Here is a 15,055-nt window from a genome sequence, read left to right on the forward strand (position 1 = left end):
AATTTCTGATATGAATTCAGGTTTAGAAGGTAATTTTAAATTTGTTGCTGCTGTTGTTGCTGTTGTTGTTCCTTTAACGCCATATTTATTATCAGTGACGACTTATCAACTTATTTTTTTTTTTTTGTAATCAGATGCGGATTTAATTTTACCTTCTGATAAATACGTGTCAAGTAAAATGGATTCACCTGTTAAAATAAGAGAGGGTATAGATAGAATATCAAGCACATCACCATTATCGGTTCCAACATTATTAAGAAAAGCATCAAGTGTGGCACCTAAACATCCAGCTTTGGCATTTAAAAGACATCCAAAAGAAAGAAGTTTTTGTTTTATTAGTTTCGAGTAAGGATAATAATAATAATAATAATAATAATAATTTAACGTTATTAAAAATTTTTTAAATTTAAATTTCAATTTTTTGTAAGGGAATATTATCGTCTTGCAAAAGTGGCGGCAAAAGGATTTTTAAAATTAGGTTTAGAAAGGCATCATTCCGTTGCCCTTATAGGATTTAATGCACCCGAATGGGTTATTGCTTATTTGGGAAGCATTCTTGCCGGGTACGTAAGAAAATATGTACAATTTCGTTCCTCCCTCCCCACCCCACTCCCCGTCCTAATTAATCATATATACATGATAATAATTATTTAAAATGGAAAAAATTGGGAAAAGAGGAGTAGGTTGTGGTATATATTCGACCAATTCCGCTGAAGCAACCCTTTACTGTTTACAAGCGGCATCCGTTGATATTGCTGTCGTCGACAACAATATTCAAGCTCAAAAAATTTTACAATATAAACACAGATTACCAAATTTAAAAGCAATAATACAATATTTTGGAAGACCCTTAGTACAAAACGTTTTAAGCGTAATTATCATCATTTTTTTTTAACTATTAAAAATTGTTTATTAACAAACAGCAACAACAACAACAACAACAACAACAACCGATTTATTAATTTCAGTGGAGAGAATTTATTAAAATCGGTGAAGCACAATCAAGTGAAAAATTACATGAAGTTCGCAAAACAATTGCAGTAAACGAATGTTGCACAATTATATTTACGGTTTATTTAATTTCAATTTATTTAATAATAATATTAATTATTATTATTATTATTATTAATAATTAATTAATAAATAAAATGTTATCAATAGTCAGGTACAACCGGAAATCCGAAAGGAGTCATGTTAAGCCATGATAATTTAATATGGAATGCATATTCAGTAGCCATTAATCAAGACTTAATATCAACGGAAAAAATAATAAGTTATTTGCCTTTAAGTCACGTGGCTGCTTTAGTAAATATTATCATTCAAGAAAATAAATAAATAAATCTTACATAAGTTAAATAATAATAATAATAATAATAATTATTATTATTATTATTATTATTAGATGGTAGACGTTTATTGTCCTTTGATGGTAAGAGCAACCGTGTATTTTGCCGAAACGGATGCACTCAAGGGTGGTTTAGTAAGAACCTTATTAGAAGTTCGACCTACAAGGTTTTTAGGCGTACCTAGAGTATGGGAAAAGGTATCGGATAAAATAAAACTTGCCGGAGCAGAATCAAATTTTATAAAAAGGCGAATCGTGGCTTGGGCTAAAAATCAAGGAATACAAAGAAATTTAGATCTTATAAATGGGTACATAAAGAAAAAATTTGTTTTTTAAATTAATAATAATAATAATAATAATGTGTTATTATCATTATTATTTTATATTATTTTAGGATAGATAGTCCGAATTTAAAATATTTATTGGCAAAATCATTAATATTTAAAAAAATTAAAAGTAGATTAGGTTTTGATGCTTGTACAACATTTTGGTCTGGTGCCGCACCCCTATCCGAAGGAGTTAAATTATATTTAACCAGTTTAGATATAGTCATCTTGGAGGTTGGTAGTAGTGGTAGTAGTAGTAGTTAAAACTTCATTATTATTTGTTTGTTTTTGTTTTCGTCGTGAATTAAAACAAAAAAATTATACATGTATATATATATATATACATATATATATATATGTGAATGACGATTGAAAGGTTTACGGTATGTCGGAAAGTAGTGGACCTCACACGGTTAACACAAACGTTGCTTTTAAACTTGATAGCGTCGGTAAAACACTACCGGGTACAATGACAAAAATTTACAATCCGGACAGTAATGGAGAAGGAGAAATATTATTAAACGGAAGAAATATTTTCATGGGTTATTTAAACGATTTAAAACAAACGGAAGAAGTTGTCGATCCCGATGGTTGGCTACACACGGGCGACATTGGTAAATTCGACGATCAAGGATTCCTATACATAACCGGAAGGAAAAAAGTTAACAAGTTTTTTTTTTATTATTATTTTTTCTTCTTATAAATAATAATAATAATAATAATATCGTTTGTATATACATCAGGAATTATTGATAACGGCCGGTGGAGAAAATATATATCCTGCAGTAATCGAACAAAATGTAAAAGCTCAACTTCCGTTTTTGGGTCACGTCGTACTTATATGCGATAAAAAAAAATTTTTATCTATATTAATAACATTTTCGGTGAGTTAAAATCACGCACGCGCAACAATTATTATTATTATTATTAAAAAAAAACTATAATTTAGAGCGAAGAAGATGTAGATACTGGAGAACCACTGGATCAACTTTCAGAACTTACAATTAAATGGCTTAAAGACTTAAATCTTACATATACAAAAAATTCAGAAATTCTTACATCAGGACCACATTCAAAGGTTTTTATTATTTACTTTTACACACACACATATATAAATTTATTAAAAAACAAAATGGCGTAAAATGATTTGAAAACCTTTTTTTTCTATATATATATAAAGATTTTAGAATCGATACAAAGAGGAATCGATGAGGCAAATAAAAAAGCAATTTCAAATGCTCAAAAAATACAAAAATTTAGAATATTACCAAGAGATTTTTCAACTATAACTGGAGAATTAGGTATTTTCATAACATTATCATCATTATTATTATCATTCGCATACTTATTAAGGTAAAAGGTTTTTTCCAGGTCCCACGTTAAAACTCAAGAGAAATTTTATAAATGAAAAATATAAAGATGTTATTGACAAAATTTACGATACGTAATTAAAAAAAAAAAAAAAAATATTAAAATAAATTTATTGTTGTTTGTGCTTCGGCAAATTTCCCTCCCTCCTTCCACCCCTTCCCCCTTCAAATTTCAAATCCGTATTTTCCTATCTAATCTCTCACTCTCTCTCACACACACCTATTTAACTCATTAGATGAGATACACTTATGTATATAAACATATAAAAGAAAAAAAAGAAAAATAATAATAATTATTATTATCAATAAGTGATGATTTATTTTAATTCTTATCATAAAAAAATTTTTTTTTTTTAAACGCAGAAGCAAACAAAAAGTGTATTATTATTATTATTATTATTATTATTATTATTATTATTATTATTATTATTATTACTATTATTATTATTTATTAGTAGAAAATAAAATTTTTAAATTGACAAAATAAAAAATAAGAAAAAAAAATTATAAATATATATATTTTAATGACTTAATAATTAAAAAAAAAATTAAATGCAGCAACAGCAGCAGAAGAAAAATAAAATTTTTCAACGTCATATTAAACTCGGGTTCGACAATAATAATAATAATAATAATAAGTAATAATAATAATATCTTCACGTACACGAAAGTATAGAAATTTTAATTTAATCAAAATCGTTTATACAATCGTGTGTTTGTCCGTGTTTTCGTAATAATAATAATAATAATAATTGATAATGAATTTGCTGCTATTTATCATTTGTAAAAAATATAAACATAAACATAAACATAAACATTAAAGTGTGTTTGTGTTTTTTGTGTTTTGTGTCTACTAATTAAAATATTACAATTCTTTTATGAAAGCTTTTTTTTTTATTTTTATTTTTTTTCATTTTTTCATTTAGTAAAAATTATTATTATTATTATTAGTATGCAGAAAGTTTTTTTTTTTTTAATGTTTTATTAAATTTTAAATTACAAATAATAAAGAAAAACAAAATAAAAAAAATTATTGTTGTTGTTGTTATAAAAAAAAGAGGTGGAAATGATTACACATCTCCATTTTTTTTTTTCCCTCCAAGTCGTTCGATGAAAAGTTTGAAAAATAATAATAATAATAATAACTACACGAAAAGCTAAATTTATGAAAAGCAAAACAAACAAACAAACAGAAAAAAAAAAAAAAATTATTAAAATCTAAAAAAAAAAAAAAAAAAATTATTAATAATAATAATTATTTGTTAGTTATAAATTTAAATGTGTGTGTGTGTCGACGAGTCATTTTTCAAACTTTTCATCAATAAAATTAGTTATAATAATAATAATAATAATAATACTTTGATGATGATTGTGAATTTAAATTAATTAATAATGATAATAATAAATTTAGACAAAACACATTAGTATAAAATATTAATAATTTAAATTAAATGAAATTATGAACGTCTTAAATATTATAATAATAAATTTTTTTTTTGTTTTGTTATTGGAAAACATAAAAAAGTGAGTTTTACTCGTCGTGTTAGTCACAACCTCCTTTTATTTATAATTATTACTCGGAGAATGAAAAATAATATAAAAATTTAATAAATTAATTTTTTCTTATCAAATTTTTAAATGTTAAGAATCGTTTATATTATAATAGTACAAAATTTAATTTTTTAAACGTATTCGATCGTAAAAATATATATATATATATATTAATATTTTATATTATATAAAATTTCATCATTTTTATTATATATATATAGAAATAAAAAATTTCGTTTTGAAAATTATTTATTAATTTTTTTTGAAATATTTTACGTATAACAATTCATAAACAATTTATATATTTATATTTGAAATCTATTATGCCATTTTTAAAAAAAATTTTAATATAAACGATTTTTTACATTTAAAAATTTTTCATTTTGTACTTTTTATCTGACTTCTGATTTTATTATTATTATTATTATTATTTTTTATTTAATAAATCTCTTTTAGACAAAAAAAATTAAAAATAAAAATGATGAAACCCCAACAACATTATCCTGTTTTTTTTTTTTTTTTTTTATTGTTATGTTTACCTAATAAGAAAAATGTCCGCCGTCGAGGTAATGCAATTAAAATTTCAAATATTACGTCAATAATAAAAAAAAAAGTAGTAACAGTTCCGTGTGACAAACAAAAAAAAATTTTCCAAGGGATCCTTCTTCACCGTCGCGAAAAATAATAAAAATAATAAAAAAAATTATTTGCACGGTTCGAAATTTTCATCCTATTGAAAATATATTAAGAACGTAAACCTCCTACCGTACATAATCAGAAGTCAGGTAAATAAATTTAAAGAGAAAAAAAAAAAAAAAAATCAAGACAAACGCTTATGACACAAAAACCTTTTTTTTTTTCTTTTTTCTTTTACCAACCATTATTAAAAATCTATCAAAATAAAATAGAAAAAAAAAAAAACAAATAAATTTTCCAATCATCTTTTTTTCTTAACCGTTATTAATAATAATAATAATATTAGTTTCATATCAATTCTAATTCGATTCTCTTATACAAAAAAAAAAAAAAACAGATATAATTATCCCAAAGCTTTTTGTCCCACACCTTAAATTTAACTGAAGCTTATTGTGTAAAAACTTTTCCTTCTTTAAGCTATTATTACTCTTATTAATATACTCATTATTCCTACTTAATTAATTAATTAAAAAAAAAAAAAAATTAAAAATTGAAACGGCAGTTATGCACTATAAAAAAAAAAAAAAAAAATTATATATACTTTCTTTCTTCCTTTTTCCTTTTTTTTCCTTTTTCTTTCCTTTTAAATTGAACCTTTGAATGTTAAATTTTTTTTTTTTTTTTTTTATTACATTGTTCGGCAAGAATCTCGTTTGGGATCCCCATCCTGTGTTTCTTCGCTTCCTTCTCTTTCTCTTCTGTATGCAGAACTAGAATACTGAATCCTTTGTCTTGACCTCGATGCAACTTCCTAAAAAATTTATTACAAAATTATTATTATTAGTTATGGGGGTAAATATGGAAGAGTGTAGTAAACAATAATGATCGACTCACTTCTCCTTCGTTGTTTACAAGAATGGTTATTACGGAATCACCCATAAACCATTTTTGTTTCATGACAATGTGTTCTGGAGGGTTGTGAGCACGACCGGAATCCATCGACCAAACCGTCACGTTTCCTTTTCCGTCGATTTTGACCGATCTGTGAAATTTAAACGTCGTCTCGGAATCTTCGGTTCCCGCTGAGTGTTTAATGGACCATCCGCTCAACGAGAGTTCTTTGTCGCTTTTGTTGTGCAATTGTATGAATTTTCCCTCGCGGTGATCCACATCGCTTATTTCTATATCTCCTTTAGCCTCCCCGGATACTTGAAAGCTGTCGGCTTCTTGGGATTCGTCGACGAACACGCGGCGTCTTTTAGTTGGGCCTTTCCCAATGGGGATACGACGAATGGGAGTGCCGCGACGCGTGAGTTGAATTGACGACGACGAAGAGGACGTGGTATTTAAACCTCCCATACCGGACATGCCGCTCGCACTTCCGCTACCGCCGCCACCACCACCGCCACCACTTCCTTGACTCATGTTTAATCTGAAAAAAAATTAATTTTTTTTTTATTCTGAATTTTTAATTAAGAGGAGACAACGGAAAGCATAGAGTAAAAAATTTTTTAAACACAATTGTATCTTTTCCTTAGATATTTACAAACACAAAAAAATTCTACTTTTTTCATTTTTTTTTACCTTCATTTTTATTTTTTAGGGATTTCTTTTGAATCAAAACAAATTCATATCGGGGATTTAGTATAATAATTATTTCTTTATGGATTTCTTTAACCCAATTTTGTTATGTCACGATTTAGAATTTCTTATTCTGGGACAAGATAAAATTAGACTGAAAAAATATGAGTATGAGAATTCATCATCATTGAGAAGAAAAAAAACGTAAAAATAATAATAATAATAATTGAAAAATAATTGTCTGAATTTTTTTTTAATTAATAAGGCAACGAGAATCAAGGAAATCGATTGTTTTTTTTTTATTTTTTTTTTTATTACCTGCTTTCTTCAAATTCAAGTAGTTTACGATACGCAGATATTTCCGAATCCAAGGCAACTTTGATATCCATAAGCTCGTGATAGTCTTTCAATTGATCCGCCATTTCTTGCCTGGCTTTCATCAATTCTTGTTCCATCAAGGCTAATTGTTCCAAACCTCGAGTTCTTTCCGCATCCAACAGTTTTTCCAATTCTTTTATTCTAATATTCAATGCTGCATTGGCTGATTCCAGTTCGCCTACTTGTCTGTTCAACGAATGGTATTTCGCTTGCATGGATCTTAATTCTTCAGTGTTTGATTGGGCAGCTGTAGCCATAAAGTGATCTTGAAGATTTTTAATCTGTTGGACGCAAACCAATAAAATCATTAATTTTTTTTTTTTTTTTTTTTTTTTAATTTCTTTAAAAATTTTTTTTTTTTTTTTTTTTTACTCACTTTACTTTCGTATAAGGCCATTATTTCTTCTCTGTTAGCTAATTGCTGTTGTTCGTGTTGCTCTCTGAGTTCTTGAAGAGCTGCTTGTAATTTATCTTCGTACTCGATGGTGAGTCGTCCATCTAATTCGCTGATCTCTTCGCTTCTCTTCGTTCTTAGCTCGGCTATTTCCTTTTGATACATGGAAGTTTTAAAATTTAATTCTTCGGTCAAACTTTGAAGTTTATTTTCCAGCTCTACGCGTGTCAAAGTTTCATTTTCGATATATTTCTTTGTCATTTCGTTGGCTTTTCTCAATTTATCGCACTCTTTGAGAGCTTCTTTGAGTTCGTCTTCCAATTTCTTTTTCTCAGCCATTGCTTGATTGTATTTTGTTTGTAAATCAGTGGCACGGTGTTCTGATATGGTTAGACTTGTTTCCAAACTTCGACAATCTTTTATTTTTTTATCCAAACTACAAATAATAATAATAATAATAATAATAATAATAATAATAATAATAATAATAATAATAATAATAATAGTAAAAAAAAAAAGTTATAAAATAAAGGAAAAGAAAAATCAGGACAAATTTTAAATAAAATTGCGTGTTGTGCGAAGAAACTTTCGTGCAGGAAATTTTTACTTTTTCCTGTTTTTTCACCCCCCCCCAAAAAAAAAAAAAAAAAAAAATTTACACGAAAGGTACGATGTAAATTCGATATTATTTTACGTATCTAGGAAACGAAAGGGAAAAAAATTAAAAAAATTAAAAAAATAAACTTTTAACCCAGAAAGAAAAAGAAATTGAATTAATTTTTTTTTGTTTCTTCCACCCAAAAAATATATAAAACAAAAAAAAATTTTCTCGTCATCATATATGTATAAGTTTCATCATGAATTCCTTTCAATAAAGTTTATGTATAAATAAAAAGAGAAACTTAAATATTCTTTGGAAAAAAAATCGAACGTTTTGTCTTAATAATTTTTAAAACATATTTTAAAAGTTGATAACATACGCAACAACGCAGTCATAGTCATTTTTACTCGCCATGAAATTTACCGGTATTCTTTTTTGAGGTCAAATACCTAATATTCGTAGTACTCGTTCTATAATCCTTGTAATAATAAAACATTTTATTTAAAAAATATTCGATATCGATTTTATTCGGTTACCAATTTTTTAATTACCAGAAAAAAAAATTTTCAATTTAAATTTTCTCATTTTTTAATAAGTAGCATTGTTTATATATATATAACATAAATAATTTTAAATGAATTTAAGTAACGAAAAGAAATCAATAGAAAAATATTAAATAAATAAATAAAACAAATAAAAATTCATTTAAGTGGGACAAATTTTTCCAAAACGCAAGGTCAGATTATCGAAATTTCGGGTCTTTTTCCCTCATGGTCAACGAATAATAATAAAAAAGAATGTAAAAAAAAAAAAACCGGAATCACGCAAAAGAGTGAAGGTACAGGATTTTTTCCAAAAAAAAATTTCAAAAAAACAATTAATTAATTTTTTCTAGGTTATTATGTTTTTCTTTTTTAATCCCATAAATCAATTTGTTTTTAAGTTTCCCCTCTCCGACCCACAAAAAAAAAAAAAAAAAAAAAAAAAAAAAAAAAAAAACCTTTATTCTTTTCGGAATAAAAAATTAAACGATTTTTATATATTATAATTTTGTAGGAAAAACGTTTTCAAAGGTAAAATTAAGTAAAAATTCATCGAACCAAAGCATAGGAAAAAAAATTATAAAAAAATAAGGCAAGCCCTTGAATAATAATAATAATAATAAAATCAAAAGAAGTTTCGTTGCAATGTGATAATTAACCGTTTTTTTTTTTTTTTTCATTTTCAATTTTCATTTATTTATTTTACTGTAAAGTACTTAAAAATATACACCCAAACACACGCACACGCACGCACACACACACACACACACACACACGTATACATTTTAACGTGAACGAATGACATTCTAAAAAAAAAAAATAATCGATTCGAAATTCTTTTCGTAATCTAATAAAAAATATTGTTTTTTTGATATTTATAGATGTTACAGTTCCATAAAATAAAAATGGCGGAAGCAATAATAAGATAATTCGTTTAAAAAAAAAACGGGACAAGGCTGCCCGTATTTAAAATACGGGTCAGGGCAAAAGAAGGAAAATAACAGATGAGAATTTTTCTTTTTTTAATAAAAATTGAAAAAAAAAAAACCAACAGTCTCAAAACGAATTGCCAAAAAAAAAAAAAAAAAAAAACTTTAATTTATTATTTATTTTAACTTGGAAACATACTTTAAGGAGGTCTACAGTCATATATATATATATATATAAAACAACTTCGAGGTGGCTTACAATAATTTTTTTACATATTGTCAACGAAAATAAAAGAAAAAGTTTTTTCAACGATGATGATGATATCATTTGTAGTAAAACTATTCAGTTCAAACAAGGTCTAAGACCAAAAATATTACTGACGTAATGGATATTATTATTACTAAAAACAACTTCTTGTATAAATTATAAATTTTAATTCCTCGAGCCGTTAAAAGTTCACACATGAGTTTTATTAAATACAACATCGATAAACCGCAAAACATGTCACGGCTAACTAATTTTAATTTATAATAATAAAAAAAAAACAAATTGTTTAAATAAGTAAGATAAATGAAATAATGCAAAGAATATGTGATTTTATGAGATTGCACATAAAAATGTGTTTCGACATGGAAAAACTATTATTAGTATACAATTTTTATCAAAAGTATTATTATTTTTAGTATTAATGTTAGGATTAGATTTACTTTTAGTATTAAAATCCCAAATACTTTAACCATTTTAAATCGTAATGGTTTACTTATTGTCTTTTAATTTAAACGAGTAATTTATTAAAAATAGTACGAGTAAGAAATTTCAGTAATGTTTAAGAATCAATATATATATATAAAATTTTAGATTTTGATTGTAGTTATTGATTATGAAAAAAAAAGCAAGCATCCATTTGAAAATTTGGATAGACGAGACCATTTGTAAATTATTATAATAGTCAGAATATTATGATAATATGATAACGATAACAGAAATTCAAGAATTTTAAAAGCATTTTAACTTTCAGTATTTTTTTATTCAATACGCAGGGTTAAACAGCCAACTCGATATTAAGTTTAAAATGTTTACTAATACCAATGGCACAAGTTTAACAGTTAAATTTAGTTGAAATTTATTAATATATTATATGAATATAAATTGTGGTATGTTATATATATATGTTAACAAGCGTTCAAGATATCACCTATCTAAGGAGTGAAAAATAATATAAAACCTTACCTTGATCTTAAGTCATCATTTTCTTCCATTAAACGTTTATTTTCAATTTCTGCTTGTGCTCTTTCTTTAGCAATATCATCCAAAAGTCTTCTGGCATCAGCAAGCTCTTGATCATACATAGATTTGAAAGAAGTAACTTCTCGGGAAACTGTTTCCTGAGAGACTCTAACTTGGCGAGATAATCTGTTATTTTCTGCTTCCAGTGCACGAACTTTATCCATATAACATGCCAACCGATCATTTAAATTTTGTAATTCAACTTTTTCCTGAAGCCGACTAAGCCGGGTTGGGCTGAGCGGGCTTCGTGGCCGTTGAGCTTGCCCTAAAGAGCTTCCTCCCAAAGGGGTAGAATAAGCCATTCCGCTTGAAGAAGACGATGTAGTTACCGATGTCGATTTTCTTGTTGTTTTCGACATTTTAAACAAAAAATATTTTCACTTCACGCAAATAATGAAATTACGGTCGGCGTCTATTCAGGTTCACACACACACTCTCATGAAATGACGCAACAATATAAAAATGACGTCACCATCTCAAGGAAAATATTTCCCTTGAAGTAATACCAACTGCAAAAAAAATTTACTCTATGGCAGCAAATTCAAAATGGCGGCTAGTTTACTTCAAGTTAACGGTCGAGTTTAGTTATAAAAAATTTTTTTCTTATATAAATACATAGAAATTTGTAATTAAAAATATTTTATTATAAAAGTTATATTTAAAGTTAAAGTTTATAATAGTGGTAAAAATAATTTATACTAATTATATTTTATTGAATTTAAATGAAGTTATTATATAATAAAAAATTTAATTTCAGTTTAAAAATTTTAAAAGTTATCAATTTTTTTAAAATGAAGTTTTGTAATATTTCATATAAATAAAGTAATTACCGGAGAGTTTTATTTTATATATTAAGTATCTAAAAATTATTTGCTTAACTTTTTTTTACAATATTTATTTATTAACTATAAGTTTTCTCAAGTCTTATTTATAATATTTTTATTATTATGATTATAAAATAACATATGTAATATTATAATATTACATATAATTAAATAATTAATATTATAATATTAATTATATAATATAATAATAATATATAATTATATAACATATAATTATTAAATTTTATTATATATATTATTATAATTATATTATTATATATACTTAAAAATAATATTTAATATTTTAAACTGATTAATTGAAAATATGATTAATATATGAGTTTCTAAATAATTCTGTAAATTATTCGACTGAAAAAAAATTTTTCTAGAAAATGTAATGAATACAGGTGACAGATAAAATTTTTTAAATGGTTACTAATGATTAATATTACTTTTTTCTTTTTCCATGAGTAGTTGCTACAACTGGAGTTGTATGTACTTTTTGAGATAATTTATTCATGTAGTACAGGGCAGGTATAGAAAATAGTACGCATGTTGTAATACAAACTCGATGAATCATACTTGCTGCAAAAAGTGATACCGCTAAACAAAAAGATACTTCCGGAAATAATTTCGTCTGAAAATTTTTTCCAAAAACTGTCGTCTCAATATTTCCTACAGCCTAAAATAATAAAAATAAAATAAAATTTTTTATTAAATAAGATTTTAATGATTTTCCTTTGAGCAGATTATCGAAAAGGTTGCTTAAATTTTTTAATCATAAAAAAAAAAAAAAGGTTACCGTCAAAATCAGAACGAACAATATAGAAGACAAATATCCACCAAAAATGGTTTGTAATGCCGTAGCGGCTAGCCAATGGCGATAAATTTGCATGCCGCAAAATAGTACAATCGCAAGCATGGATGAAAGAATAATTGATGTCTCATTTCCTACACCTAAAAAATTAAATGACAAGTGGTGTAAAAATTTCAGTACTAAAATAAAACATTTTATGTTAAAGACATTTATCGGTTTATCGGTTTAACCAAATAAGGTTAGTATTTGTAAAAATTTGTATTCTTGTTAAAAAATAATTAAAAATATATCAAATTTCTAATAAACATATATATGTACCCATTTTTAAATAATTTATAAAATTAAATAAAACTAAATATATAAAAAAATGATAAATTTAATTTGAAAACTTGAAATTTGTTTATAACATCAAAAAGAAGCTAATAACACGTCTAAACTATATCAGTAGATGTAATGTCATAGAGTAAATAAATTAAGTGACATTGACAAAGATGCCGTGACTTTTATCTTATGTATTAAATGTATATTTTTTTGAATTAAGACGTAACTTATGGTTTATAAATTCCAGTGCATTAATTTTTAATATTAAAATAATGTTGTGAAAAATGAATGAAAAAATATATTAATTTTAAATTGAATGTGGTTTTACTGTATGCGATAATTAAATATTATAAATTTTTATGTCGGCTGATTACTCGATTTAATTATTTGAAATCTTTTTAATAATGTATCTTTTTTAATAATGAAAAAGTGATTTATTTTCGTGTTTATTTAAATAATAATTTAATTCTGGCGGGAAATTTTTACCTATTTTTAACTATGTTTTAAAAATAAAGCGGGCGGTGATCAATTCGAAGTCAAATCAAATCAGCCAAAATGGCGAATCCTCGAAAATTTAGTGAAAAAATTGCATTACACAATCAAAAGCAAGCAGAAGAAACGGCTCGCTTTGAACAAATAATGAAAGAAGTGTCAGACGCAACGAACAAAGTAAGCTTTCATAATCAGTTCATTTCAATTCAATTTTATTTTCATAACATTAGTAATTATTTTTGCACATAATGCGTTCGTTAACACAAACAAATGTAAACATGGTCAATGTAAAATTAACAAGCCTAATTATAGTACCTCTTATAAAATGTATTACGTGTATTTCTTACTATTACCTATTTATTTATTTTTATTTTTTAAATAGAATTCTATTTATTTCTTTATCTTATTTTTATCATGGAGTAGAACAAAAAAAATGTTATTAAATATCAGTTATGAATAAAACTGAATTAATTGTAGATAACTGGTATATTAATTTATTTTAATTAATTTATTATTATTCAAAATCATTCAGTGTCTCATGTCTAAGAATTTTATTTTATAATTTAATTTTTTATGCTTTAATTTGTTTTTAATAATTGTTTATTTCAAGTATTTGTTCATTTAGCTTAGAAAAATTACTTTATCCTAATTATTTAAAATAAAAAAAAATTTATTCAACTAATTCTCTAATCCTTTTACTATTGCTTATTCATTCTGCTTGTTATTTCTTATTAATACATTTATTGTTTGCTTAAAATTCATGGTGAAATTAATCTTTTGCATATTTTTCTGGCTGTGGGTTCAAATTGCAGACATTGATTTTATTTTTTCAGATGAACAGTCTTGCTAAGCAACATCTACATATAAACCCAACTCTTGGTTCTTTTCGAGGTGGGTCACTGCCCAATGTCAATCATGTTGCTAGTAATACTGTTGAAAATAAGGTAGGTTACAGAAATTTAACTCAAAATTTTAATTTTTCTTTTATTTTTTGTTTTTCCCATTAAATTAATATTCATTTTTGTTTTTATTCGAAATTTTCTTTTTCTTCGCTTAGCTTGGGAAATATACTAATTACATTTCATTCACTAACATCGTTTTCTTATTTCAAAAAATAATTTTTTGTTTTTCGGTGAATAATTACCAACACTAATTTATGTAATTTTTATTCTGGTTATAATTTTATTTATTTATTTATTTATTTAATCTATTTTTTAAGAATGATGTTAATTGTTACTTTGTTTATGTGACCTTTGAATTTTTTTTTTTTTTTTTTTTTTAATATATTTATCGATATAGTAGTTGGTTATTTTTAAGTTTATTAAAAGAACCAGAAATGAATAGTTGTTGTTGACCTTGAAATTTTTTATATTAATATATTTTTTTAATATTTTTTATGGCAAAATACTCCAAAAAAAAAAAAAAAAAAAAAAAAAAAAAAAGCTCAATTATAAATTTAAAAACTTATTTCACATAAAATTTTGTATTAGTTTTTAAAATAAAACATTCTTGACTTTTTCAAATTTTTTTGGATTCTATCTATTGTAAAAATAAAAAACAAACCACCAAAAAATGGTCTTTAATTTGTAGTTGGCCTTACGCCAGTTCTAGAAAAAATAAAAAATAAATAAATAAATAAATAAGTAAACAAAATCTATAA

At 25.0% G+C, this 15,055-nt stretch overlaps 4 protein-coding genes across 4 annotated transcripts in view; 2 read left to right on the forward strand and 2 right to left on the reverse strand.

The window, feature by feature from the left end:
* Positions 1–10: 10 nt before the first annotated feature.
* On the forward strand, positions 11–3,119 carry Phum_PHUM039170 (Long-chain-fatty-acid--CoA ligase, putative; the record flags this gene model as incomplete). The annotated part of the gene is made up of 13 exons (XM_002423085.1): positions 11–29; positions 135–345; positions 429–563; positions 676–871; positions 969–1,070; positions 1,162–1,305; positions 1,403–1,653; positions 1,740–1,905; positions 2,048–2,332; positions 2,415–2,555; positions 2,621–2,749; positions 2,852–2,972; positions 3,043–3,119. 13 exons carry the CDS (start codon positions 11–13, stop codon positions 3,117–3,119), a joined length of 1,977 nt encoding a protein of 658 aa, XP_002423130.1.
* A 2,797-nt stretch (positions 3,120–5,916) lies between these two features.
* Positions 5,917–11,300, reverse strand: Phum_PHUM039180 (Lamin-C, putative; the record flags this gene model as incomplete). Its single annotated transcript, XM_002423086.1, has 5 exons — positions 5,917–6,039; positions 6,123–6,660; positions 7,128–7,468; positions 7,564–8,017; positions 10,885–11,300. The coding sequence occupies 5 exons, from the start codon at positions 11,298–11,300 to the stop codon at positions 5,917–5,919; spliced, it is 1,872 nt and encodes a 623-aa protein (XP_002423131.1).
* An 809-nt stretch (positions 11,301–12,109) lies between these two features.
* On the reverse strand, positions 12,110–12,775 carry Phum_PHUM039190 (Keratinocytes-associated protein, putative; the record flags this gene model as incomplete). Its single annotated transcript, XM_002423087.1, has 4 exons — positions 12,110–12,134; positions 12,218–12,402; positions 12,568–12,722; positions 12,763–12,775. The coding sequence occupies 4 exons, from the start codon at positions 12,773–12,775 to the stop codon at positions 12,110–12,112; spliced, it is 378 nt and encodes a 125-aa protein (XP_002423132.1).
* Positions 12,776–13,458: 683 nt separating this feature from the next.
* Phum_PHUM039200 (uncharacterized protein) overlaps positions 13,459–15,055 on the forward strand; it is a gene marked incomplete at both ends in the record, with an annotated part of 6,884 nt that continues 5,287 nt past the window's right edge. The window contains 2 exons of the mRNA XM_002423088.1: positions 13,459–13,572; positions 14,229–14,343. Coding sequence (XP_002423133.1) covers positions 13,459–13,572; positions 14,229–14,343 — 229 coding nt within the window. The remainder of the gene's footprint in view (positions 13,573–14,228; positions 14,344–15,055) is intronic.

This window comes from Pediculus humanus, genomic scaffold (genome assembly GCF_000006295.1).
Source record: "Pediculus humanus corporis 1103172107384 genomic scaffold, whole genome shotgun sequence".
In the NCBI taxonomy this organism is placed as follows: Eukaryota; Metazoa; Arthropoda; class Insecta; order Psocodea; family Pediculidae; genus Pediculus; species Pediculus humanus.